The sequence below is a fragment of the Canis lupus genome, chromosome 20, assembly GCF_003254725.2.
Source record: "Canis lupus dingo isolate Sandy chromosome 20, ASM325472v2, whole genome shotgun sequence".
Taxonomy (NCBI): domain Eukaryota; kingdom Metazoa; phylum Chordata; class Mammalia; order Carnivora; family Canidae; genus Canis; species Canis lupus.
Window position 1 is genome coordinate 57,404,761 of NC_064262.1, and position 26,333 is coordinate 57,431,093.

At 64.4% G+C, this 26,333-nt stretch overlaps 2 protein-coding genes across 10 annotated transcripts in view; both read right to left on the minus strand.

Moving 5' to 3' along the window:
* Nucleotides 1-3,835: 3,835 nt before the first annotated feature.
* Nucleotides 3,836-26,333, minus strand: part of SCAMP4 (secretory carrier membrane protein 4) — a 28,091-nt gene continuing 5,593 nt past the window's right edge. For 2 of the 9 annotated variants that reach the window (XM_035703041.2, XM_025456790.3), the window contains exons 2-7: nt 19,308-19,354; nt 16,628-16,756; nt 16,217-16,373; nt 15,025-15,126; nt 8,423-8,540; nt 3,836-6,726 (exon numbers count right to left, since the gene is read on the minus strand). In XM_035703041.2, the coding sequence (XP_035558934.1) occupies nt 6,547-6,726; nt 8,423-8,540; nt 15,025-15,126; nt 16,217-16,373; nt 16,628-16,756; nt 19,308-19,314 (693 nt within the window). In that variant the 5' untranslated portion in view covers nt 19,315-19,354 and the 3' untranslated portion in view covers nt 3,836-6,546. The other 7 variants (XR_003140780.3, XM_025456785.3, XM_025456787.3 and 4 more) reach the window with 7 other exon arrangements.
* Nucleotides 20,592-24,998, minus strand: ADAT3 (adenosine deaminase tRNA specific 3). The gene is made up of 2 exons (XM_025456784.3): nt 24,919-24,998; nt 20,592-22,063 (listed from the first exon to the last, which is right to left on the minus strand). The coding sequence occupies exon 2, from the start codon at nt 22,044-22,046 to the stop codon at nt 20,979-20,981; it is 1,068 nt and encodes a 355-aa protein (XP_025312569.1). The 5' UTR covers nt 22,047-22,063; nt 24,919-24,998; the 3' UTR covers nt 20,592-20,978.

The following is a 26,333-nucleotide window of genomic DNA, read 5'->3' on the forward strand; positions in this document are numbered from 1 at the left end:
CCACCCGGCTGCCTTCTCCCCACTCGGGGGCCACTCTTGACACTAGTCCCCTCGTCCCGCGCCGACCTCCCTGAAATACAGTCGTTTCACCACCGCCCTTTGCCTGCGGGTGCCGCCCGCAGCCAGTGCCCGAGCCTGGCCTGTGGGACTCGGGGGCGCCAGGTGCTCTGCGGCCCTGTGCCCCTGCGACCTTAGGGCTCGTCCTGCCCCATCGTGCCCCGGTCCCTGCAAAGGCACCACCTCCAAAGCCCAAGGCACATCCCCAGGTGTCCTCTCTCACGGCACCCTGGCCCTCTCCAACCTGAGCCTCCCATGGAGTCAGCCTCCTCCAAAGTACAAGCTCTTGACAGCTGCTCTGGGAGCTGACTGGGGATGACTGGGAAAGAGGAGGGGGGAGAGGGCTGGGAGGGAGGGGAGGAGAGGGGAGGGGAGGGGGGAGAGGGCTGGGAGGGAGGGGAGGAGAGGGGAGGGGAGGGGGGAGAGGGCTGGGAGGGAGGGGAGGGGAGGGGAGGGGTGGGGGGAGGGGAGGGGAGGGGGGAGGGGAGGGGCAATCCACTTGTTCACCAGCTATGCCAGGCCAGGGACTGCATCTGCTCAGCTCCCCCGTGTGTCTGCCCCCGAGGCACTCAGTCTCTGTGTGATCACTGTGTGGTGAATGAATGAATGAATGAATGAATGAATGAACGAATGAACAAACGAACAAATTTCACAGTCCTCCCAGATCCTGGAGAAGTCGGGGTTTTATTTCGTCCTACCTCCTGGGCCAAGTGTCCTCTTGTCTCGCTCCTTAGGGAAATCCGCTGAGGCGCCCGACGCCCAGGGGCCAGGGGCCTGCCGGCCTCTCCTCTGGGGGGCCTCGAGGTGTACACGCGAGCTGCAGCCTCGCCCCCACAGAAAGCAGCAGGGCCAGGCCGCGGAAAGAACATGGAACGTGAGGCCAGGGCTGGGGGGCCGTGGAAGGCCGTGGGACCGCGGGCGGGTGGCTGACCCTCTCTGGTCTCTGTCTCATGAACTCACGGTTAGTGGCTGGGCCCGCGTGGCGCAGGTGAACGCGCTCTCTCTGACATCACCCGCGAGTCTGAAACAGCAGACGGGCTTCTGTGCTTCCTCCTTTCGGGCCCACTTTGAACGTAGCCCGCATGCGCCTGCCTCCTGTCAGCGTTGGTCGTGGGGACCCCGTCTGGAAAGCGGCTGTGGTAAAGGGCCCCGCGGGGGCTCTGGGTGCGGCAAGATCATCATTAAGGGGCTGGGGGGGCAGCCCAGGTGGCTCGGCGGTTTGGCACCACCTTCAGCCAGGGCGTGATTCTGGGGACTCGGGATCGAGTCCCATGTCGGGCTCCCTGCCTGGGGCCTGCTTCTCCCTCTGCCTGGGTCTCTGCCTCTCTCTGTCTCTCTCTCTCTCTGTCTCTCATGAATAAATAAATAAAATATTTTTTAAAAAGGGGGCCGAGCGGGGACTCCACTGCTCTCCCCACCCCGACCTAGGAAAGGCCAACAAAATCCCAGCCAACCCATAAACCCCAAACAGCTGTGGGTTTCAGGGAGGAGATGGGCGGGAAGCGCCCCCGAGTCCCCTTACCCCTAGGGGAGGCAGGCCCATCTCCCGGGAGAGACCCCAGGTCAGAGCAGGGCTGCCCCCTGGTGCCCCACGCCAGCCCACCGGCACACGCAGGCACCCCGGTTCACTTTGTGCAACTGGGGTCCTGGTCCGCACAGCCAGGCCTCCCCTCGGGGAAGCGGGGACGCAGACACTCCCATCTTTGAAGTGGAGGCTGAGGTTTAGGACGCAGCGACTTGCCCGGGGTCCCCTGGCTTCTAAATCTGCAATGCTGCATCTCCCACTGCTGAGGGGGGGCATCCCCGCGTCAGGGGCCGCAATGGGAGATGTCGCCTGGTGCCACAGACAAGTCAGAGTTGTGTCCCTCTCTGGGTGGTGTGAGCTCTGGAGGGGAAACAGAAGACGCGGGGTGGGGGGTGGGGGGTTGTAGCCCGGAGCGGAAACCAGCAGTTTCATCCTCTGGGAACAGGGCTGTACCTTGTGACCATGTGACACCCCCCCCCAGCCACCTCTGATTGGCCCAGAGCAAGGTCCTCCTCGCGGTTGCTGAGCAGGTGTCTGCTTGTGTCAGTGTGACCCAGATAGGGGTCTTTCGCTCTCGCATGGCTCCTCGGGCCCCGAGACACACAGGAGGCGAACAAGGGCCCGGTGCACGCAGGCCTCCTGGGCCCCTCTATGGCTAAAACCCTGGAAGTCTCAGCAAGCCTGAGCAGGGGACATGCAGTGAGCCACCTGTCACCAGAGATGCCAGGTGAGGAGCTCCTTCACCCCACACCCAGGGGCCCAAGGCTGGGGTGAGGTAGAGAGCTGAGTAGTGTCGCCCCCAAAACTCACATACACCCGGAACCTTAACACCGGAGCTTATTTGGAAATAGGGTCTTTGCAGACGTGTTTTTTATTCTTTTTTTTTCTAATATTTTATTTATTCAGGAGAGACACACAGAGAGAGGCAGAGACACAGGCAGAGGGAGAAGCAGGCTCCGTGCGGGGAGCCCAACGTGGACTCGAACCCAGGACCCCGGGGTCACGCCCTGGGCCCAAGGCAGACGCTCAACCGCTGAGCCCCCGGGCGTCCCTGCAGCCGTGTTAGACCTCAGACGAGGTCGCGCGGGGTCAGGGTGGGCCATGACTCCACGGCTGGTGTCGTTGGAAGACGACGGCACACAGGGGCGCCTGGGCGGCTCAGTCAGTGAAGCGTCCGACCCGGTTTCAGCTCAGGTTGTGATCTCGGAGTCCTGCGTCCGAGCCCCGCGTGGGGCTCTGCCCTCAGCATGGGGTCAGCTGGAGATTGTCACCCTCTGCGTCCCTCTGCTCGTGCCCCTCGCTCCTGTGAGCTCTCCCCTAAGTAAACAAACAACTTAACACGCCCGCACAGGCACCCACGCGGAGGGCAGAGCTCGGCCACAGGCCCCGGGATGCCCGGAGGCCCCGGGAGCCGGGAGCAGCAGGACGGACCCTCCCCTGGGGCCTGCCGAGGGAGCACGGCCCCGCCACAGCCGGATGTCAGGCTGCGGGCTCCAGAATGTAGGAGGATGAGTGGCCTCGGGGCACCCCGCTCGCGGTTCTTGCACACGGCGGCCGAGGACTCCCGGAGATGCGCACCCGTCACGGGTTGAACTGTGATCCCCGAAGAGACCTGTGGAAATTGCAGCCCCTGGTGCGTGTCGGAGAACGAGGTGTTGCCGGCCCTATTCCTGCAGGGGGGAGAACCCGTCCCAGGCCTCCCAGCCTCACAGGGGGATGTGGGGGTCACCGGCGCCCCCGGCATTCCGGGGCCTGCAAGAGCATCGCCCCCGTCTCGGCCCCATCTTCACGGGGCTTCCCCCGGCCTGACCCGGTCCACGTGTTCCAGTCTGTCACGTTGGATGAGGCCTCACTTGACCTTGAAAAATGTCTCTTTGGTGACCCTATTTCCAGAGAAGGTGCCCTCGTGGGGCCCTGGGGGCTAGGACCCGAAAGGATCAACGGAGGTGAACGCAGTTCACTGGTCACACAGCACGCACGCAGGTGTGCGCCCACCCGGGGCACAGTCACGGCCCTCCAGCCCCCCATGGGGCCGGCAGCCTGATACCCAGTCCCCGCACGTTCCACAGGGCCCCAGGGGGCTGCGGCCACCCGCAAGGGGGACCCGCTCGCTCTCGCCTCCCTAGACTCCTGCCCTCTTGCCCCCAATCTTCCCGTGGGGCCAAGATGGGTCACGACAGCGAAGTCCACGCAGCCGCCACGGGAGAACCCGGCCGCCCTCTCTGCAAAAATGAAAACAATGCCACTCATCTCTTTTCTTAAAAAAGTTATTTTTTTAATGTTGAAGTGTAGCGAACACATCCTTAGATGACGTTAACACATTTGTAGATGTCGTCTTACGTTCTACGCCACTGTTAGCATTGTTAGGCGCGCAGGGAGGCCCCGCCCGGGCCTTGTAGGGCGGTCAGGCCCCGCGGACGCCCGCCCCAGCCCCACCATCCCGCGGTGGCCGTTCCCACCCGGATCCCAGGCTCTGCCCTCCAGAAGGTGGGAGGGGAGACCCCTGCGGCTTACGACCCCGTGGTTCCTGGACGCGGCCGCCCACGCACACTTCTCACTTGGGCCTCAGTCTCTCAACTCCAGCCACATCCTGCGTCCTGACAGGTCACCCGGAGGCCGAGGCAGCCCACAGCCCTTCCTCCCTCCAGGCCTGGGTGCTGCTCCTCTTCCTGCTGTCACCAACGCCGCCTCCCCGCCCATCCCAGGGACAGGCCTGCCAGGTGTGGTACAGCCCCCGGGCACAGCAGGCCCCTGCCCCTCGTTCCACTCCCCTCGCCTCTGCTGGGTGCCTTCCTGGGGCGGCCTCGACCCTGACCCCCGGGGGGGGCATCACCCCTGTCTCTGCGGGGCTTCCTCCGGCCTGTCTGCATCCACGTGTCCCTTTATAAGGATGCCCGTCATCACTCTGGGACCCCTCTGCTCCAGTGGGACCTCACCCCAACTAAGTACCCCTGCAGCGACCCCGACCCAAACACAGTCCTGGCCTGAGGTCTGGTGTCAGGACGTCCACACGTGCACCTGTGGGGAGGGGAACACACCACCAGCCACGCCACGCGCTCGGGCTGGGCCTGGTCCTCTTCGTTTCCGAACTGTGGACTAAGACTCACGCCCTCCCTCCCGTGTCCATGTGGAGTGTCTGCTCCGCCACCAACAGGGCCCCTCCAGCTGGGCTGCTGAGACCTTCCTGTTTCTACTCCGGCCACCTCTACTGTTACTTTTCCTTCATGGCAAGGGATGCTGGTTTCTCGTTTTCTGCACTTCCTTTTTCAAATTAAAACAGTGAAACGTTGAAAAAAAAACAAGACAAAAACTAGTTGTTTTAAAAGAAAAGCACAAAAGAAACGCACCGTGGTGGATTGTGGACACGGCTGAGAGCAAGGCAGTGTGAGGGCAGGGGCGGCTGGGGGGCCAGGCCCACTGCAGGGCGCGTGGGCAGGGGTCGGGCCACGGGGGCGACATGCATGCAGGCGCCACTCACAGCCCCGCAGAGGCTCCGAGATGCAAAAGGACTGGAGTGTTTATTTCCAGGATCGGGTCCGCCCCACCACGGAGTAACCAAGGTGCCCGGGGCCGCGGGGGCTCAGGGTGAGTGTGGGTGAACGTGCGGGCGAATGTGCGGGCGGGGGGCCTCCCACACCTGCTCCATGGCCCTGCAGCCGGGTGGCGTCAGTGCTGGGGCCGCACACCAGGGGACTGGGGATGTGAAGGGACACCCGGGAGACCCAGGGCTCGGGGCTCCCATCCAGGAGGCTGCGACCTGCGGGGGCCGTGGCCACCCTTGGACGCCACACGGTGTTCAGTGCAAGTAGCCAAAGCAAGCGTGGCCGCAGTCGTGCCCGGGCTTCTGGCGAGGCCGGCGTTAGGCGTGGCAGTGTGACGGGGACGGCCAGCCAGGAGCCGGGGGCAGCGTTCAGGGCCCTGGGAAGCCCGGCCAGCAAGGGCTCGGGCCACCAGGTGTCCCCCGCCCGTCCACTCACAGGGCGCTGCCGAGGTGGCCGGGGACACTCCAGTCCTTCTGGCGTCTTGCTTAGGTTCCTCGTTAAGGCACAGATTTGTCACATCTTCGTTCCTTCTACAAAGCCATTCTCTGGAGAAACTCAGGCTCCTGCTTCGTGCAGCTCGAGCAACAGTGGGGTCAGAGGCTCCGAGGCGCGGCTGGGCCGTGGAGGCGCAGTCACACCCACTCTGCAGGTGCCACTGGTGTCCCCCGGTTTGCACCCCGCGGTCTGCACAGCAGGGAGAGCCCAGCGGCCCCGTCCTCCCCATGGGACCCGCCCCAGTGCTGGGATCTCCACAGAGGTCCACTCGAAGTTCCCAGGAGGAGAGCCGCTGCAGGTGGGCAGGCTGGAGGCAGGCTGGCCAACGGCCCTGCACAGTGGCCACGGAACCCAGAGCACGTGGGGCGGACAGACAGATGGACAGGGGCTCAGATCATGGTGCCCCGGCAGCTAAATGCCTCTGGCTGACCCCGTAGGCTGTTCACAAGGGCCCTCTAGCCCCAGGTGGGCAGAGACACAGGAGGAGGAGGTCATGAGGGACCCAGCCAAGACCCCATCGCCCACAGGGACAGGAACAGGGGGAGAAGGCCCGAGGGCCACACCCCGGGACAGAACACGCGGGTGGACACGAGGCCAGTCGTCCTCAGAACCATCAGCTCTGGAAGGCAGGCAGCTGGCCTGCTGCCACCTTCTCCCTGGGGAGGCCTGTGTCGGCCCTCAGATGGCCCGGGCAGGAGAGGGTGTGGATAGCATGACGACCGAACGTGACGTGTGGCAGGGGCATCCTCCTGCCAGGCAGCAGAGGCTGGACGGTTTCTGGGCGGCGCTTGCGAGGACCTCCCTCCCGAAGGTGAGATGAACACAAACACGGGTCCCCAAGTGCTCCTGGGCTCTGCTGCCCTGGCCGGGGGAGGAGAGGATGGCGACGAGGGCAGGTGGGCAGGCCGTGGGGCCACGCAGCCCCCCCTACGGCCACTGGCTGCCAGAAGCCGGGTAGCTGGGCACGGTGGGGTACTCGGGCAGGCTATTCCCTGAGAAGTTGTTGTACTGAGCCTCTCTGGACGGTGGGTTCCGCCAAACGCCCGTGTTCCACTCGGTCTGTGCCTTCTGGAAGCTTCCGCCCGCCCCCCGGTAGATCCTGTGTACCTGGAGGGGCAGAGGATGGGGAGGCAGAGAAGGAGGAAGACAAATTGAGCCAGAGTGCGTGTTGGGGAGGCCTCCTCAGGTTTGAGGCAGGGCCTCAGATGATTTACAGAAGCAAGAGAAACACCTCAGAGGACACGTTGGAAAACGCCCAGACGCTGCCAACAGGGCGGACGCGGGAGGCCCCACCCTCATCTATGGCCACGGTCCCCACTGCTGACCTGTGTGGCCACCGCCCGCCTGACGCTCCCGCCCTGCACCCCGCGCGTGGTCGTCTCCTGGGCAGAGAGCGCCGGGGGAACCGACTGCCCCCTGCACCTGGGGGCCACAGGCCAGTGCCGGAGATTCTAGAAAACTCAGCAAGTGAAAAACGGCCTTTAACTCAACACTCCTGATGGCCAGCGAGGCTGCACACGGTCCCCGTGGCTGCACAGAGTCTTTCTTCTCCCGCGCGACTACTTAGGAAGTCTCCGTGTCTGCCCTTCCTCGGGGGGGGGGGGGGGGGGGGGCGGTGGTGGGCACGAGCGCTGGCACAGCTCGTGTTGGGGGAACTGAGCGTGTCCTGTGGGTCACCCGGGGGAGGACCCTGGGAGCTCGAGCCTGGTGTCCCCGCCCCACCCCCAGGCCTCCACCCTGAGCTCGTGGGCTTCACGTCCTCTCCGTGTAAGGCAGGGCCGCGGGGCTGACCGTGTGCTGAGCCCGCGGGGCTGACGTCCCGCACCTGGGGCCGGTCCCGGGGTCCACTCTCTGTTTTCAAAGCACACACCCTACTTGAATCCGCAAACCTTCCTACCACCCTAGGGTTTCAGGGCGCGTCTGTTCTCTAACTTAGAATGCTTGCCGCTCAACGGAAGTCCCTGTTGCAAAGAGCCGGCCCCTGCGCGGACTTCACCCCGGAGCTGTGTTTAGACTCACTCCCCCATGTCTCCGCGCACACGCGTGGTTAATGCCGGCCCCCGCCCCGCCCTCTGGCTGTCTACACAGCTGAAAGCATCACGGACGCACATGCAGGGGGAGTGGACGCTTCCATCTTCCCAGACCGCCAGGTGCAGTGGGGAGAAAGCCCATGTGAGCCAGGAAACGTGCTCTAACAGCCAGACTGTTGTGGCAAAAAGGCTAGAGACACTCGAGTCACGGCCGACCACACAGCCCGTGTGGAGGCACAGCGCTGGATCGATGCCCGCGTCCCCTCCCTTGCCCGTGGGGACCCCAGGCACGTCCACGGTGTCCACCTCCAGGGGGGCTCATGGCCACGCACCAGCTTCTCACGACGGCTGGACGAGCATTCCTGCTGCTGCTGTCTCCAAGCACCCAGAGCGGTGCCACCCACGGGAACTTTCTATGACAGGGGAGCCGGCCTACCAGCCCCACGCAGCCGGCAAGGATGTGAGTGGAGGCGGGTGCCCAGTGTAACTGCCCATGGTAGCAGGTGTCCAGCGGCGGGCCCAGCCGGGCAGCACAGAGCACACCCTGGGACACGCACGTCCTCGGGGCCGGGGCCGGGGTGCCCTCTAAGGCAGGTGTGCTCAGCAGCGGCCCACGCTACACGCTTCCCCGAGCCCGCCTTGTACAGATGAGCTCGTTCCCATTCGGTCTCTTGCTCCTGAAACGCGGATGAGACCAGCCCCCAGAACTTGGGAGGATCAGGTGACAGGCTGCCTGCGAACAGGCTAGAAGTCGCAGGATGCAGAGGACTCACCTTCACGATCACAATGGCCATCATGGCAGCGGACACGGAGAACAGGATGGCTGGAAAGAGCATGACCACGGCGGCCCCGACGCTGGTCTGGAAGAACCCGATTGCTGACAGCCAACCACTGCAAGGGCCGAGAAAGAGCGTGGGTGCCAGCCCGGGTGCCAGCCGAGGGCCAGCACGTTCATATGCAAAGTGCTCCGACAAACGGACAAGAAAAAAATAAACCAGCAGCAGAAAACCAGCATTTCGTACGAAGACTTGCAGGGGCCAGTGAATACACAAAGCTCAAACCCAGCAATGAGGAAGAACGGGGGCCTAGGGGGCTCGGGGCTCCCCAGGAGCATCTGCCTTCCGCCCAGGGCGTGACCCCGGGGTCCCGGGATCGAGTCCCGCCTCGGGCTCCCTGCATTGAGCCTGCTTCTCCCTCTGCCTGTGTGTCTCTCATGAATACATAAAACCTTTAAAAGATGAAAGAACAGGGATCCCTGGGTGGCGCAGCGGTTTGGCGCCTGCCTTTGGCCCAGGGCGCGATCCTGGAGACCCGGGATCGAATCCCACATCGGGCTCCCGGTGCATGGAGCCTGCTTCTCCCTCTGTCTGTGTCTCTGCCTCTCTCTCTCTCTCTCTGTGTGACTATCATAAATAAATTAAAAAAAAATTAAAAAAAAAAAAGATGAAAGAACAGGGTCTCCACGTTCCACTGTCACACAGGCGAGCGCAGCGCGTGTGAGGGGCCGAGAGCAGCCCTGCGCTGGCGGGCGTGTGCCCCTCCCGGTCAGGAGCAGTGGCCGTTACCTACAAAACCGCCAGGTGCTCATTTCTTGCTCCCAGGCCGCCTCCTCCTGAGAACGAACGCCGCAGGATCACACGTAACCACGAGCACGTTCACCGGCTGGAGACCACACGGACATGCAGCGTGCCGCGGCCCCTCAGGGGACCGCTGACGTGGTGTCGGGGAAGCGACCGGGGGGGGGGGGGGGGGGGGGTCGGCACGGCAAGGCCCTGCGACACCACACTCGGGCCAACACCCACACTTGCCTCTTACAGCGAGAGATGGGGAGCAACCCTGCTGGAGATTTTTTTTTTTTTAAATTTTTATTTATTTATGATAGTTACACACAGAGAGAGAGAGGCAGAGACACAGGCCGAGGGAGAAGCAGGCTCCATGCACCAGGAGCCCGATGTGGGATTCGATCCCGGGTCTCCAGGATCGCGCCCTGGGCCAAAGGCAGGCGCTAAACCGCTGCACCACCCAGGGATCCCTATTTATTCATTTATTTTTAAGATTTTATTTATTTATTAGAGACACAGGGAGATGGAGAAGCAGGCTCCGTGCAGGGAGCCGACGTGGGACTCGATCCCGGGTCTCCAGGATCATGCCCTGGGCTGAGGGCGGCGCTAAACTGCTGAGCCACCCGGGCTACCCTGGAGATTTTATTTTTCTGGACGGATAACCCCTCCCCCCCCACACACACACACACACACGGCTGGAGCCTCGGGGACGGAGAAGCACGTAAAGCGACCAGGAAACGGATGCTGGCTCGCTACCTTTAACTTAACCATGCGCCGTGTTCGGGCTTCACCGCAGTCCCCTGGAGTCCCCGTGTCCCACTGGCCACGTCCACTGGCTACACGCGCACTTGCCCCTGCAGCCCCCGCTCCCAGGAGCGTCACCCCCGAGGAGCCGAAGGCTGCATCCAGCCACCCCCAGCACCCACGAGGCAGGGCCCCGCCCCTCTGGAGGCTGCCCGTGCTGGTCTGCGAGCTGCTCGAGCCTCCGGGACCAGCACGACTGGCGTGCAGTCAGCACACGTGGGTTCCCCGCAGGCACGTTCAGGAGACCACGCACCACGCTCTGAACGAGGCAGGCTGCGTGGCCCCGTCATCCACGTGCACAACATAGGGGCAACCAGAGGAGCCCCTGGGCCCCAGGCTCACACTGTCCTGGCCGCTGGGGACACACCTGCTGCCCGTCCCCACTCAGCCCGGGGCAGCTGGAAGAGCTGCTGGGAGGGAGCCTTAGCCGGGCCAGGAGAGTGTGTGCGAGCCCGGTGGGGAAGCAGGTGCAAGCAACGGGAGCACCTGCAGGCAGGGCCGGGCTGGGGGAACAGGTGCGGGCAGAGGTGGGCGGCTGGAGGGCTCAGGCTGGGTGGTCAGAGGCTCCTGGGAGGGGAGGAAGCGCTGGCTCTGCTGGGGAGCGTCACTCTCGGGACTACTATCCTCCCAAAAGGTCTGGGGCACTGAGAAGAGGGGCCGAGCGGGCAGGGGCCCTGGCCTGAGGTTTGAGGTCTCTGGGGAGAGTGCATGCACCCACAGGCAGGGGTGGGGGCTGGGGAGCCTGCTCCATAGCACCAGCCTCCCAGCAGGACCAGGACCGAGAAGAGTGTCCTCCACCACCCAGCATGACCACACTCAGGCTCTAGGGATGACCAACCGGCCTCCGTCAGCTACAGCTGCCTGAGTGACCGGGCTTGCTGCGTACCAGCCGTGTCACCAAGAGGCCAAGGCATCAGCAGTGGGGAGCAAGGAGGATGGAGAGAGACCTGGAGATGGAGGGCAGGGGTGAGGAGGGGGTGGGTTTGCCAGGTGCTCCCCTGAGCTGCTCAGGCAGGAGCCTGCGGGCTGGAACCACACAGAGGACAACGGGGTATGTGAAAGGGCAGCGCAGACACGGGATGTGGGGAGTCCAGCAACCCCCAGGTCAGCACAGCTGTTGCATCACCAAGCAATCCCACAGCCGGGCGCACACTCAAGATGCGGACATACGTGTCACAGCTGCCCTGCTGATGGGAGCAACACCTATAGATACCCCAAAGCCTACTGGCAAGTGGACAGAAGCACACAGTGTGTCCCCTGCACACGGGCACGTCCCTGGGCCACATGAGCAGGAGCGAGGCACCCACATGCCACCCCTGGGACAGACACCCAGCCCCCAACATTCGAGGAGGGCCCACAGGGTGTGAGTCCATGTGTGTGACACGTCCAGGATGGGCTCGTCCATGCACGGGGAGGGGGCTCAGGGGCGGGGGGGACTGGGCAGGGGTGTGTGTGACGGCTGATGGGGGTAGATCGTTCTGGTGGGGACAGAACATTCCTGAATTAAACAAAAGTAATGTCTGCACGACCTTCGGGATGTACTAAGACCACTGAACTGTTCACTTCAGAAGAGGGACTATCTGGGGCGCCTGGGGGACTCTGTTAGTGAGGCATCTGCCTTCTGCTCAGGCCATCGTGATCCCGGGGTCCTGGGATCGAGTCCTGCACTGGGCTCCCTGCTCAGGGGAGGGCCTGCTTCTCCCTCAGACTGTCCCTTTCGCTCGTGCTTGCACGCGCTCCCTCTCTCAAATAAGTAAACCAATGAATCTTTAAGAGAAATAAAACCAAGGAGTGAACTTCTGGTCTGTGGTACACATCTCACTAAAACCATTATCCTAAAAACTGACCTGCGGGAAAGCACAGGACCATGAAACCTCCTCCTTCAGTAAACCCACTGGAAAGGAGGGCGGAGCGCAAAGACTGGCGAGAGCTTCAGAGAGAATCCAACGCACAGAGGCACGCACGCCCACCTGGGGTCGCATCTGGACAAACTGCTAAAGCAAGCACCTGTCCTGTGTGCACCTTCCTGAAAACCGGGGCACCCCACCCCAGGCTCACCCCAGGCCCCAGAGCCTCCTGTTCTCTGCCCCTCCCTCCAGGGTCCTGCCCTCGAGGCTCAAGGAGCAATCAGAGCATTTGCTGGAGGGTCAGGAGGAGGGGTGGAGGCAGCTCAGTGGTCCATCCTGCTGGAAGAACTGGACACGCTCCAAGTAAGCAGATCTTGGTGGGCACAGATGCCTGGCGCGCAGACCCAAGAGCCCCAAAGAAAGGGGGTGCCAGAGCGTACCTTAGCCTCTACCAAGAAACCCTCTTTCAGCTTCCCCTGCTCCTTCGGGGAGATGGTTCCACCTCTCTCAACCTCTGGCAGGTAATGAAGAAGAAAATGCACCTGCTGCTCCCGGAGGGATTGTCCGCAGGCTGCACAACTGAGTATCATCGTAAACCACTCAAAAAAGATCACTTCAAAGCAAATTATAATTTTATAACTTTTTAAAAAGCTCTTTAAAACTTGAGGTAGGCCCCATGCCCAACGTGGGGCTGGAACTCATGGCCTCAGTGAGATGAAGAGTTGCATGCTCCCCCCGCTGACCAGCCAGGTGCCCCTGAAGAACCCACTTAAAAAGCCAGAATTTAAGCAAGCGGAGTACCAAGGGATGGAGCTCAGGTTCTCGGGTGTGATGCAGCATCACAGACTCGTAGATACACATACAAACGTAGGATTCTTTCCTGTGTCTGGAAGGTTCTCTCCCTTTACGGGCTCACAGGGAAGCATTTACGGAGTGGATGCACATCTGGAGTGTGTGGGGAGTGACAGGGCCTCAGGACTCGGGGCTGGCTGGGTGCCAGGGATGGCACACGGGCCCCCGAGAGCATCCCCTCAGAGGATGAGCCTGTGCCCCAGGAAGAAGGCCGAGGACAGGGACCAGGCACAGCAGCTGCCGTCTATGCAGCCCCGGGAAGGGGGCCTGGAGCCCAGCAGCCCCCAGGATCCGGGAGGGCGGGAGACTCGGGCCTGGGCTTCCAAAAAGATGTGGTCTGGCAGAGCAGCACCCTGGGGGCCACCCCCTGCACCGGCTCCCTGCGCTGGACCCCCTGCGCCGGACCCCCTGCACCGGCCTGGGCGGCCCTGGGGCGGGGAGGAATCTCATCCAACCACGGGAACAAGCCAGAGCCGGAAGGGGCCGCCCCCACGCTGCCCCACCCCGCCCCCAGCGACAGACTGGGAGCACGGGGAGCCTGTGCGCGACCAGATGGGCCTGGAGCCGCCACCGCAGGGTCTCTGTCCTTGGGTCCTCCTCCTTTCTCAGAACCGGAAGACACTTTGGAGCAGCTCTCTGCCCAAGCTCACCAGCCGGGTGGTCATCTGTCCCCTGCCCCATGTGGCCCGCACTCAGGCAGGGAAGGGAAACTCTGGAAGTCCCCTTTCTACAGGCCTTCGTGGCTGCCCAGGGTGGAAACCAGGGTGGGGGGGCACTGAGCACGAGCACTGGCACGGCGGGCCCGAGACCCCTCCCCAGACGCCCTCTGCCACGTCTGGAACTGGACGCCCAGCTCCCGCCACCTCGCAGGCTGAGCCGTCTGTGCAGACACGGGGTTCGTGCTGAGCACCTGCTGCCCTCCTGAGCCTGGGGTCCCGGCCGAGCCGGGCAGAGGGCCCCACGAGACCGACCCCCGCGGAGAAGCTGGGCGCGGGTCTCTTCTAGGCCCCGAGACCACACCTGTGTGCATACTCACGGCTCGTGTTGAGGGAACTGAGCGTGTCCTGTGGGTCACCCGGGGGAGGACCCTGGGAGCTCGAACCTGGCGGCCCCACCCCGCCCCCCAGGCCTCCGCCCTAAGCTCGTGTGCTTCACGTCCTCTCCGCGTAAGGCCGAGCCATGGGGCTGAGTGTGTGCTGAGCCCCGGGCCCCCGGCACGTCCCGCACCTGGGATCCCAAAACAGCCCCTCCCTGGCTCTCCAGACCCAGATGTGGGAGGGCATCAACCGAGAAGAACCCCAACACCGAGGGTCCACACAGAGCTCATCTGCTCACCAGGAAGACTTGGGGGAGGCTCTTCTGGAAACAATCCCAGATTAGAGCAGAAGGTGACCCCTAGATCTTTAAGGGATCAAAAGACACAGGAGCAGGTGGACGACAGGAAGGAGCTGAGGAGCAGGCTCGGGAGGCCATCAAAACCCCACAAGATGCCAACTGAGAGGCCACACAGGGCCCACCTGAGCACACACAGAGGACTCCGCACCAAAGCAGGGGCACCCTCAGACAGCCTCAGGTGTCACCCATGGGACACGACGCCAACGACGACCTGCAGCCAGCCAGGAGCCCTGCAAGCACCCACATCCTCATCCTGGGACCTGGGAGGTATCTCCTCCGGCAGCAAAGGGAACCTCGTTCAAGACCCCAGGGTGGGGATGACTCTGGGTTCCCAGGGGGTCCCCCCGAGAGGGAGGCAGGGGAGGGCAGCCTCAGACGGGCAGACCCCATGCTGGTGGCGAGGGTGGAGGAGGGGCCGCAGGCCGGGGAGGGGGCATCTCTGGAAGGTGAGGGACAGGAGGAGCTCTCCCTGGGTCCCCAGGGGGACCAGCCCTGCCCACACCCAAGTTATAGCTTCATGAAGGTCACATCAGATTCCTGAGCCCGGAAGCAGGAAATAAGTCTGCTTGTTGTAACTTGTGACGACAGCCACGCCACTGGGTACAACACCTTCAACACAGATAAGACTGGCTCGCTGTCCACAGCGGGGTCACTGTCCTGGGGAGGCCTCCTGCCGTCCGCTGACCGCTCCTCCCGGACACACCGCAGGGGCACACCTCCCAGCCTCCTGGGGGCCCGTGAGCACGTCCCAGGCAAGACCCAGCCCCAGCCCTGCCCGCGCCGCCCTGAGTGCTCAGAGGCCAGGGCAGCACACGCACCGCGTCTCACGCCCCGCGTCTCACGCCCCAGGCGGCTCGGGCTCTTCCCGCCCCACAGCGAACACGCGGCACGCCCGGGCTCCGCGGCCTGGCTCACCATGCGCCCCATCCCGAGAAGCCGATCGCCTGGATGACGGTCAGGACAAACTGCGCTCCGAAGATGAAGAAGAACGCCATGAAGTTGAAGGAGCTGTCGGCTCTGGAGAGGAGAGGGGACGGCCGTCACCGCCGCCCTCGCACACGGCAGGGCCCGCGGGGGTCTGCGCCCTCCCCAGCAGCACCCCATGTGCGCTCGGACGGGGCCTGGGCTCTGCGGGGCCGAGATGCTGGAAACCCGCTGCACCCTGACACGCTCCCGGTTGCAGAGGGACCAGAGCGATCTCAGTACGAGCGGCTGACGCTCCCGTGGTTGCGGGGGGTTAACCGGGGAGAAGGTGCGTCGGCAGACCGAGGACAACAGGGCCCTGGAGGTGGAGGCGGGAAGGGGCAGGGCAGCTCCCAGGCAGTCCGCACACCCCTGTGTTCCTGCTGAGGCGGCCTGAGCCGGCCCGGGGCCCGGAGAACAGCCCCTCCCGGCCTCCGCACACACGCGCGTTTCCAGCTCTCGTCAAGGAGGGCCCCTCAGGGACGCTTCCCACGGACTCAGAGCCTGGGACTCGGACCACGTAGGGGCAAGCACGGCAGCTCCGGAGCAATGGGCTCAGGGCGGCCAGTGTCCACAGAAGCCACGGGCTGCCAACAACCCAGGGTGGGTACACGCAGCGTGTCCACCACACACGGGAGCATCGCTTGACCGGGAATAGGAGTGAGGAGCCCAGGATGCTCAGGGAGGGAACCAGACACAGGAAGCCCCACGGGGTGCAAGTCCACGTGTGTGACATGTCCAGGACGGGCTCATCCACGCATGGGGAGGGGGATCGGGGGAGCCGGGAGAGGGGGAGTGACAGCTGATGGGGACGGGGTTGCCTCAGCGGGGAGAGAATGTTCTGGAACTACACGGAAGTGATAGCTCCACGACGCCGTGAAAGCACCGAACACTGAAACGGGAAGTCAGCTAACACGTGAAGCGTCCCTCAGTTTAGTCACCAGAAGGCAACACAGGCCACAGCTGGCTGCAGTCTGCGGACCCGGGGTAGAAGCCGTCCCGCAAGCAGGACGGGAGAAAGGTTCCTGTACCCGCGCCAGGCGACAGGCTCGTGTCCTGAGCACAAGGTCAGGCGTCCTGGCTCGCCCCGGAGCACCAGCCGCTCCCCGAGGCCCCGCAGACGCACAGCCCCGCGCCGACTCACCGGAAGGCCTTGTACGCGGGCCGGAACCAGCACACGTAGCCACAGGGAGAGAAGAGCAGCAGCCAGACCAAGGCCAGGCCAAAGTTGGCTCCCGAGCCGCCGCCGATCCACCAGGCCAGGCAGGCAATGAGGTTGACCCCCAGGGTGGCACAGTAGACTGGGGAGGGGGGCGAGGAGGGTGAGGGGGCGCCGGGCAGCGGGCCAGGACCCCCCACCCACGGAGAGCTGGGCCGCGGCTCTGGTCAGCACGAACGTCTCGGGGCCGGGGGGCTCAGGGGACATCACTTGGTTAGAAAGGCAAGGTTGGGCCCAAAATTTGGGTTCACGGGGGCCGGGGCCGCTCCGCGGTCTGGGCTGTCCCGGGCTGGGGTCAGAGACGGGAGGCCCCGCCCGCCCCGCCCGCGGGCTCACACAGCCACAGCCGGTAGATCCTCTTCACCAGGAGCTGGTGCTCAATGGGTATCTCGTCGGAGAAGTTCTGGTAGAAGCAGGGCTTCAGGGGGATGAACTTGGGCAGCGGCGGGAAGTTGTTCTCCTTTTCTGCAGGGACAGAAAACACCAGGAACGAGACCAGGTGGGGGGCCTCAGCGACAGCCCCAAACGCGTCCCTCCTCAGAACCTGTGGACGCGTCACCTCCCGCAGCACATGAGACCTCGTCCAAGGCCCCGCGGTGGGGGTGACCCTGGGTTCCAGGTGTCCTCACCAGCTCCTCCCGAGAGGGGGGGAGCCCCAGAGACGGACAGGCCCTGTGCTGCTGGCAGTGAGGACGGAGGAGGGGCCGCGGGCCGGGAGGGGGCGCCTCTGGACGGGACAAGGCTGGAGGGGTCTCCCTGGGGCCCTGGGGGGGCGGAACCAGCCGTGCCCGCACCTGGGTTTGAGGACCCCTGACTTCACAACATGGAATGATAAACGTGGTTTAAATTTTTTTTTGTAATTTATTTATGATAGTCACAGAGAGAGAGAGAGAGAGAGGGGCAGAGACACAGGCCGAGGGAGAAGCAGGCTCCATGCACCGGGAGCCGACGTGGAATTCGATCCCGGGTCTCCAGGATCGCGCCCCGGGCCAAAGGCAGGCGCCAAACCGCTGCGCCACCCAGGGATCCCATAAACGTGGTTTAAATCATGACACTGTGCTGACTCCTAAGAACAGGCAGGGAGGCCACGTAGACTCGCGGCAGCGCCCAGACACCGTTAAGTCCGCCTCCAGGGAAGGTTCCGCACTCTGGGCGCACGACCTTCCTGGGGCAGCTCTAAGGCACGGCCACCAACCACAGAGATTTATTCTCTCCCCGTCCCGGAGCCCAGAAGTCTGAGGTCGAGGTGTGGCGGGGCCGCGCGTCCTCTGGGGCTCCAGCGGAGGGTCCTTCCTGCCTCTCCCAGCTCCTGGGGCCTGGGGGACCCTCGGCCTGTGGCCGCCTCGCTCTGGTGCCTGCCTCGGTGACACGAGGCCACCTCCCCTGTGCGTCTAAGAATACCTATCACTGGGTCCTAGGCTCCACTGTGGCCTCCTGTCTACTAGTCACACACGCGACTCTGCTTCCAACTAAGACCCCATTTCACAGGCCCAGGGGTCGGGACTGGAGACCTGCTTCGGCCTGTAACACAGTCACTGGTCAGCGCCGCCCCTCAGCCTTTCAACATCACCCTGTGGCTGGGCACGTCTCAGGAGCACCTCGGGGGCTCATTCATGAACAAAAGCAGCCAGCCATTGGGATCCCTGGGTGGCGCAGCGGTTTGGCGCCCGCCTTTGGCCCAGGGCGCGATCCTGGAGACCCGGGATCGAATCCCACGTCGGGCTCCCGGTGCATGGAGCTTGCTTCTCTCTCTGCCTCTCTCTCTCCATGTCTATCATAAATAAATAAATCTTTAAAAAAAATAAATAAATAAAAAAGCAGCCAGCCATGGCCTTGAGGGGCTGCCCTTCTGGCCGGGGGAGAGCGACAATCCCAGTGAATGAGTGTGTGTGCAGACGCTGCGGCGGGCGGGGGCTGACAGGGATGTGTGTGCTGGGGTGCTGGCTGGCTGCCCTCTAAGAGGAGAGGCAGGGTGCCCGGGTGGCTCGGGTGGGTAAGCACCGGACTTTCCATCTCAGCTCAGGTCTCGATCTCACAGTCGTGAGGTTGTGAGACTGAGCCCTGCACTGGGGCTCCGTGCCGGGTGTGCCGCCTACTTAAAAGATTAAGGCAGGGACGCTCGGGTGGCTCAGCAGTTGAGCGTCTGCCTTCAGCCCAGTGGGTGATCCTGGGGTCCTGGGATGGAGTCCGCACTGGGCTCCCTGCAGGGAGCCTGCTCCTCCTCCTCTGCCTGTGACTCTGCCTCTCATAAGTAAATAAATGAAATACTTAAAAAAGCACATACATACAAGACAGTAGCCAAGTTAGGCCTCGCTGAAAAAGATGGTCTTTGAATAAAGACTCCAGAAAGTGAAGGAGAGCCCAGTGGGTTCTGGGGGAGGGCGGCGGTGAGAATGCCAGCTGACCGAGAGTGGGCCGGAGGGGTGGCCAGATGGACACAGACCTCCCCTTACTGACCCCGGAGAGACCTCAGGCATTTACCAAGTGACACAGGAAGCCACGGCCTGTCCCGAGCGTGAGCAAAGAGGGGCTTCGATCCCACCTGAGCCTCTGCAGTCAGACGTGGGAGCAGGGCCTCCCCACACGGAATCACAGTCCACGCCCCGGTCACTGGCTCCCGTCCAAGGTCCCGACAGGGATCCCACCTGGCCACCAGCACCCCCTCCAGGGCCCACGTCATTTTACCTGCAGCCTCCACCCCATTCTGAGCAGTACGAGGCGGGCAAACCTGAGAGTGAGTGGTGCCTGACGCGTGTAGGTGTGAACCCAGATGCCCAAACCTCACACCCTACGGAAGTCCACGACCAGATGGGCCTGAGGCAGAAGGCCTGGCCGTGGAACCTGGCACTGCCCCGTCATCTGGCTCGGAACTAGGAAGCGACCCGACACCCCTCGTGGGGAGAGTGGTGTGCGCCCCTGGGGAGGAGCAGGGCATTAGGGCCCGACCACCAGGGGACACTCCCAGGGGAACCGAGAAGCCGGGTCCCCTGCTGCAAGGCCTCTGGGCGAGACTCACCAGACATTTCCGCTTGACAGCTGGGCGGGGCAGAAGGCTGCAGCCACCTGGAGGGGAGACAGCCACAGTCAGGAGGTCCCCAAGGCCGCTGCGGGGCCCCGATACCACAGCCACAGTCCTCACCTCCAGGCCACCCCCGGAGGTGTGTGTGCTCTGCTCCCAAGCCATCGCCACCTGCCCCCAGCCCCGGGCAGCTCCTGTGCCAGCAGGAGAGCCTCAGGCTGTTGCCCCCTCACACGCTGGGCCACAACCAAAATCCTCCGGGGACCCCCCCACCTCCTCGTCCCACTCCTTGGCCTCCCCCACGGCCCCAGGCTTCCTGTCTATCCCTGAGCGGCTCTGAGCACGTCCTCAGGGCCACAGAGAGCTGGACCCCGCGCGCCGCTGCTGCGAGACGTTACCCGAGTCCGCGGTCTGCGGCGCTGCCCTGCCAGCCTCACGGAGCTCAGGACCTCGCCACAGCCCAAGCGAAGCCCCTGGGGACGCGCCTGGCTCCCAGTGGCCCTTCCCACACGGAACCAGGTGAGCGGCTGTCACCGAGTGGCCCCGGACAGCCGGCTGCCACCAACGCGCGCGGCTGCGGGGAATTTGCTGGTTCCCTGTGGGTGGACGTTGCCATCTCCAGGACGGAAGCCAGAGTCACGAGGCAACGCCCAGCACCCACCGGGCCCCACGGCACCCCAGCACGGGCACTGGTGGGGGCCGGGGCCGGGTCCCTGGAGGTGGGCACCCGACAAGAACTGCAGGCCTCTTTCCCGCACTTGTCTACGTGACGAGGTTCCAATGGCAGAGTTCCCAGGGTCCACACCACCCTCAGGAGACCCTCGGCGGCTGCACGCCCGGTGGGCTCACGGCCCCGCCCCGCACCCATGGCTGGAGCAGACCCCAGGGCTTCTAGGGGAGGCTCAGAGCAGAGATGAGCTGGGCCACACGGGCCGCGGACAGACAGACATACCTGGGTTCTGGCGCTGAGGCCTAGCAGACCCTGGCCCGCCCCGTGGGGTCCCCCTGCCAGCCGTGAAGGGCGGGAGGTAGGACGACCGGAAGGAGGCTTTCAGTGAGTGGAGGCCAGGCTGGCAGGCTACACACTAGTGTAAACAGCCTTGGCCGGCCACACCCTTGAGGCCTAGGACACGGCAGGGAGGTGCCGCGGGGGGCTGCGCTCCTCCCCCCGTGCTCAGAGCTCCACTTCCCTATATGAGACCCAAATCTTGAAGTAGCAGTCACCCCGACCCACGTACCCTCGGCCACCATGGCCCCCTGCCTCTGCCAACAGACACCAACCTGGTTTGGGGTTGTTTATTTTCACAAGCAGGGCCGTTTTCCGACACCTGGGACAAAGGGGACACCGTCCCAGGGGACCCTTGGGCTCGGGCCTGAAGGTGGTTGGAGCAAGGAAGAGCACGTGCCCAGGTTCCGGGCCAGGCTGGACCCGCGCTAAGCTCAGGCCCAGGGACGAGCTCAGTCTGGGCACAAATGCATCCCCACACACCAGTGGGAACGGCATGGGGTCTGGCTTCAGGGAGGGAGACGCAAGTTGTCCCTAAAACTGCCCAACAGGACCACAGCCGCTGGGCGGCAACGAGACAGGCAAAGGCCTGCGGGTGCAGTCTGACAGGAGGCCGAGCCGTCGGAGCAGAGCAAGGTCCGGAAGCCCGCGGGCCCCGCTGTCTACGCGCCAGGGTCCAGGCGGCGGCACTGGGCCTCCAGGACACCACGGAACACCTGGAAGCGGTGGTTGAGGTCAGGCCGCGCGTGGATGCGGAAGCGGGTCCCCAGGGCACCGTCGGGCGAGGGTGCCCCGTAGAAAACGCGCTGCACCCGGGAGTGTACCAGGGCCATGGCGCACATGGCACAGGGCTCGCGGGTGATGTAGAGGTCGTAGCCCGTGCACACATAAGGGACGCTGTCGTCATGCATGTCCCCATCCTCGTCCAGCTTGCGCACGGAGCCCACCCGGACGCTCTGGGGAGTAACGGCTGGGACGAAGGAGCAGGCGGGGTAGGGGCCGAGGTCATAGGCGCCGCGGCCCTGGCCCTGGGCCACCAGGTCAATGCACACCATGGTGGCGTGCAGCAGGGGGCTGGCCGCGTTGCTGCAGTCGTGACCCGTGGCCAGCACTCGGCCTGAGGACGGGTCCACCACCACGGCCCCCACCGCCCTCAGGCCCCTGGCAGCCGCCTGCCGAGCGGCCCACACGGCCTGCTCCATGTGGCCCTGCATCACTGTCCGCTCCTGCGCCGAGAAGAGCCGCCCGGCCAAGGCACGTGTCACCTGCCGATCCTCGTGGAAGGATGTGGGCCAGTGGGCCCGCGCCTCCTCAAACTGGCCTCTGGTCAGGGGCGGCCGGGCAGGCACAGGCACCAGGAAGGGCTGGCCCAGGCCCCGAGGGTCCACGGCCGGCTGCGGGAGCAGCTCGGCGAGCGACCTGGTGCCCGCGGCCGGCCCCGCCAGGCACAGCAGCATCTCTAGCGCATGCGGGCGGCTGGCATCGCGGCTCGGCCGCACCCTCTTGAGGTGAGGCTGGGCGGGCAGCGGGTGGACGGCCGACACCTCCTTGAGGAGGCGCGAGGTCTGGCGCTTGTCGAGGACGGGTGCGGCGTAGGCCAGCACCAGCTCCACGTCCTGGGACTGCTGCTCGGACAGGACCGGGAGGGCTTGCCAGCGCTCGGGCTCCTGCTCGGGGCTCCCGGTCTTCTCGTCCCCACGCTGCTCCACGGGGCCCGGGGCGGGGTCCATCCTTGGCACGGCTCCGACTGTGGGAGATAGAGATCGGAGCAGAGCATCATCCGTCAGCGCAGGAGGCGGGGAAGCCGCAGGAGTCCGTCCCAGGTCCGGCCCAGGTCCCGGAGCGCGGCGGCTGAAGGCTCCTCCGAGAGCTCCGCCCACACACAATGCAGCCCTGGCCACGCTCGGGCTCACATCCTCCCAACTCTGGGTCGGCACAGCTTAAACCGTCATCGACAGTCCCGTGTCCCTTTGACACGAACCACCAGTGAACACGCGCCCTGGGTGGCGGAGACTTAGCGAGAAAAAGAACGGGAATCGTCTCCGTAATCGTCTTCACGTTGGCCTCGGGCTCAGGTGATCACGCTCCGTGTTTTAGCTTAAACAAACGCGTTAGTAACTTCACCTGTTCCTTTGAGCAGTTTTTGGAACCGGGGCTGCCAGGACACTTAATGTTACGCACGACCCTCGCATCTTGACCCTGTGGGTCGGGACCGGCTCAGATAACGTCAGGCCGCAATGACCCGCCATCTCGACCTGATGCTGGAGGACCCAATGTGCCACCGTGCACCCAGAGCACGCGGCCCGCCGGCATCCTGGAGTGGACGGGCCCCCATCTGACAACCGTGGGCTTCTATCTCTTGCGACACGTCTCCCAGCACACGCATCAGCTGCACAGAACCCCCCGTATTTGTCAGCCAGACTTGCTGGAGGATGACCTGCCCGTGACATCCTGGCCCACCACGCTACGTCCCGAGCTCACGACGCAAGTCTGGCAAATGTGCAGAACCAGGGGTGCTGGTGGCAGCTCCGAGGAGTGGAACGTGTACAGGGCCCCCCAGCACTTGCAGCACTTCCCATGGAGGGAAGGTCCGCGGCGCCGACTCCGCACCGACCCCCAGCACACACCACGCCCAGCACCCCGCAGCCCACACAGGCCACGACAGCTCCTCATCTGTACGGCAAGACACAGAGTCTTGCTTGTTCCTCTCAAAGTACGGCTGTCTCGTTAGAACAGGTGGCAAGCAAAGGAGCCTGCCACTGGGACGCTGTGGGCTCTGGTGCCAGCTCCCGGGCAGGATGGGTGGAAACCACAGCAGTCACCGTCTGACCAGTGGCTGCTCCAGTCCATGCCCAGGTATGTGCCCGGGAGCACCGGGAACACGCGTCCAAGGCAACCTGCACACACGTGTTCATAGCACAGGATTCACAGCGCCGGAAGGTGGGCATGGCCCGTGTCCTTCAGTGGAGAGGCGGATACACGCAACGTGTCCATCCACACACCGGCACAGTACTCAGCCACAAACGGGGGTAAGCCCCCCTCCATGCCGCCCCATGGATGGACCCCAGCTCATGACGCTCAGGAACCAGACACCGGAGGCCCCACAGGATGGGAGCCCACAGGTGTGACACGTCCAGGACGGGCTCGCCCATGCATGGGCAGGGGGCTCGGGGGTGATGGGGAGTGACTACTTTGGAGCGGGTGGAATGTTCTGGAATAATACCACGATGACAACTTGCGATGACCCCACAAATATCCTAAAAACCACAGATACGTCTGTTTTAAATGGTCGAACTTCCCCTTGGCGAGGCTGCTGAAGAAAGCGGGCGGGGTGGGACATGGGCAGCTGCCCGGTCAGCAGACGCGCACACGAGGCCGACAGCTGCCCGGGCTGCAGCGGCCACGCGTCCTCCCAGCGACCCAGGAGGGAGCTCGGGGAACGAACCCTTCCTACACGCCCCGGCGAGGCTCTGAGGGCTGGAAGGGCTTCGGGGGCCGCGAGGCAGGAAGGCAGAGTCAGGACTGACCAGGCACAGGCCCTGCGCCCCGGGGAGGGGGGGAGGCGGGCGAAGAAAGCAGCAGCGTCCAGAGTCGGTGACCTGCTGAGCCCCGGCCCCGCTGCACACGTCGGCGCACACGTGCTCACGCCCAGGAGCGGGCTCCAGGCACCCGGCTGCCCCCTCGGCCGCCCTCCAAGCCTCTGCTGCTCCTGCCCAGTGCGGCCCGGCCCGGGCATCTCCGCGGCTGCTCACAAGCACTTAGTTCACGGTCGGTGCCCGGCCTCCAGCGGCAGGCCCCAGGCGGGGGTCCGGTGCACGGGCAGCCCCACGGACACCGGTCGCTACAGCCCCCCACGGCACCCCACCGCCATCGGGGGTGCCCTGGAACTGCCCACGACCCCCGGCAGGCCTGGCGGGCGGACTCGGGCTCTGCAGGCAGCCCCCGTGGGGCTCCGGCCTGCGGCTGCTCCAGCCCTGCAGGAGGCAGGCAGGCCAGAAGCTGGGCCCCGGGGTCACCCACCCCAGGGACGGCGGCGCGAGGGACCCCACAGTCTCGGGGGCGGGCAGTCCCGGAGGGCTCCTCGGAGGCGGTGTGCCCCGTCGCTTACACGGACCACGCGGCCTCCTGCGCTTGGAAGTTCCAGAACGTGGGGGCACGCGGGGTGCGGGGGACCCCTCTGCCGGGGGGCGGGGGAGAGGCCCCGACCACTCACGCCTTCAGCAATCTCTACGACGCCTGCAGGGCGGGGACACCAGTAAACCGGCGGCGCGGCGGCGGGGGCGGCGGGGGGCGGGCCGGGATGACCCCAGGCGCGCGCGCGGGGGGAGGGGCCGAGGGCGCCGCGGGCGCACGGGGTCTCCACCGCCGGCCGCAGGGGCGCGCGCACGCGCACACGGGCGCGGGGAGCGGCGGCCCTCGGTCCGGCCGCCCCGCGCGCACGCGCACACGCGCCGATGCCCCCGGCTGCCTCCTCGCCCCCGGCGCGGCCGGCGTCCCCGCCGGCCGAGAATCCACCCCCACCCCCGCCCAAGCCGCCACCCCGACTTGCCGTCCGTGGAGCCCGGGCCGCGAGAACCGAGCCCCCCGGAGCCCCGCGCTTACCTGAAGCGCCACACGCGAGCGCTGCGCCTGCCAAGTCCTAGCAACCGACCGCCTGCCCCGCCTCCGCCCGCGCCGCGGGGCACGACGGGAGCGTAGTTCCAGGGGCGGGGTCGGCGCGGGACCAGGGGCGGGGCCGGGACTACAATCCCCACAAGGCTGCGCGCCGGGCCGCGAAGCGCCGCCCCTCCCCCGAGCGCCGCTCCCGAGACCCGCTGGAGCGCGGGGGAGCGCGGAGTTGAGGGTTCGAGACCCCGCTCGGCGGCGGCGGGGAAAAGAGGACCCTGGGCGCCGTTCGGGAAATCAGACTAGGGAGACTGAAGCAGAGGCGCACACGGCACCCACTGCAGCGCGCCCCGAGCCCAGCTAGCTGCTGCCACGTGGCTCCACCGAGGCCGTCCGCAGAGAGCCGGGGGCTCAGGTTCTCCTAAGGGTCTCGGACTGGGCGATTCTTGGCTTCAGTTTTCCTGACTGTACAGTAGCCGGAGAGGACCTCCTGACACTGCCGGGCAATGCATGGTAATTTGATGAGCAGCTCCAGTTATTCATTGGAGTCCAACAGGTTTGACCCAGCGGTTCTCAGCCAGGGTCAGGGGGACGGTGCGGGAGGTCAGGCACATTTGTGGTGGTTGTGATGGGGGGCGGTGCACTTGGCATCAAATGGCATCAAAACCTGCAGGCCGGGGATGTCACTCGACACCCTGCGGTGCACAGGACGCCCCCAGCCCAACCAGCCCCCAGTGTTCGCAGGTGCACAGGTTGGAAGACCCCGGTCTAACCCCATTGCTGAGTGTGGAGAAGAATTCAGATCCACAGGAGCCCTGATAGGGTAATTTTAATTTTTCCATTTCCTCCCTGTTTCCTTCCTGCAAGAACCAAGGAATTTCCCCCCAGAAGATGGGTTAAATGTCTATCCCGGGAGGGGGCGGCGGGAGGGAGCCGCTGGAGGGGTGAAGGGATCCTCCTGGTGATCCTGCTGCCACCAGGCTCCTCACCCCTGCAGGGCCCTGAGAATCCATCCCTGTGTGTTTCTCGTAGTTTGCAAAGCATCGCCTCATGCCACCATTTATGCCCTAAAACAACACTCCAGGAAACAAATTTGTTCGCAGCTGGTCACTTTCCTTTTTCTCTTCCAAACAAAAAGTCAGATCAATGTGTGCTTTCATTTTCTATTTCACACATCTCTCCAATCCTGGATGTGCCACTCAAGTTAGCCTAGAGCCCCTATTTGGTTGCCTTTTTTTTTTTTTTTTAATTTTCATGATGTTTGGCATGTTGTCAAAAGCAAAGACTAGATTTTCTGCAAATGAAAAATGAATCTCCTCAATGTATTTTTATGCCTGTTTTTTTTTTTTTTAAGTTAGCTTTATGCCCAACATGGGCTCAGACTCACGACCCCAAGATCAAGGAGTCACATG

Excerpts from the sequence above, each read along its gene's own strand:
- ADAT3 (XM_025456784.3), bottom strand. The coding sequence starts at position 22,046 with ATGGACCCCGCCCCGGGCCCCGTGGAGCAGCGTGGGGACGAGAAGACC.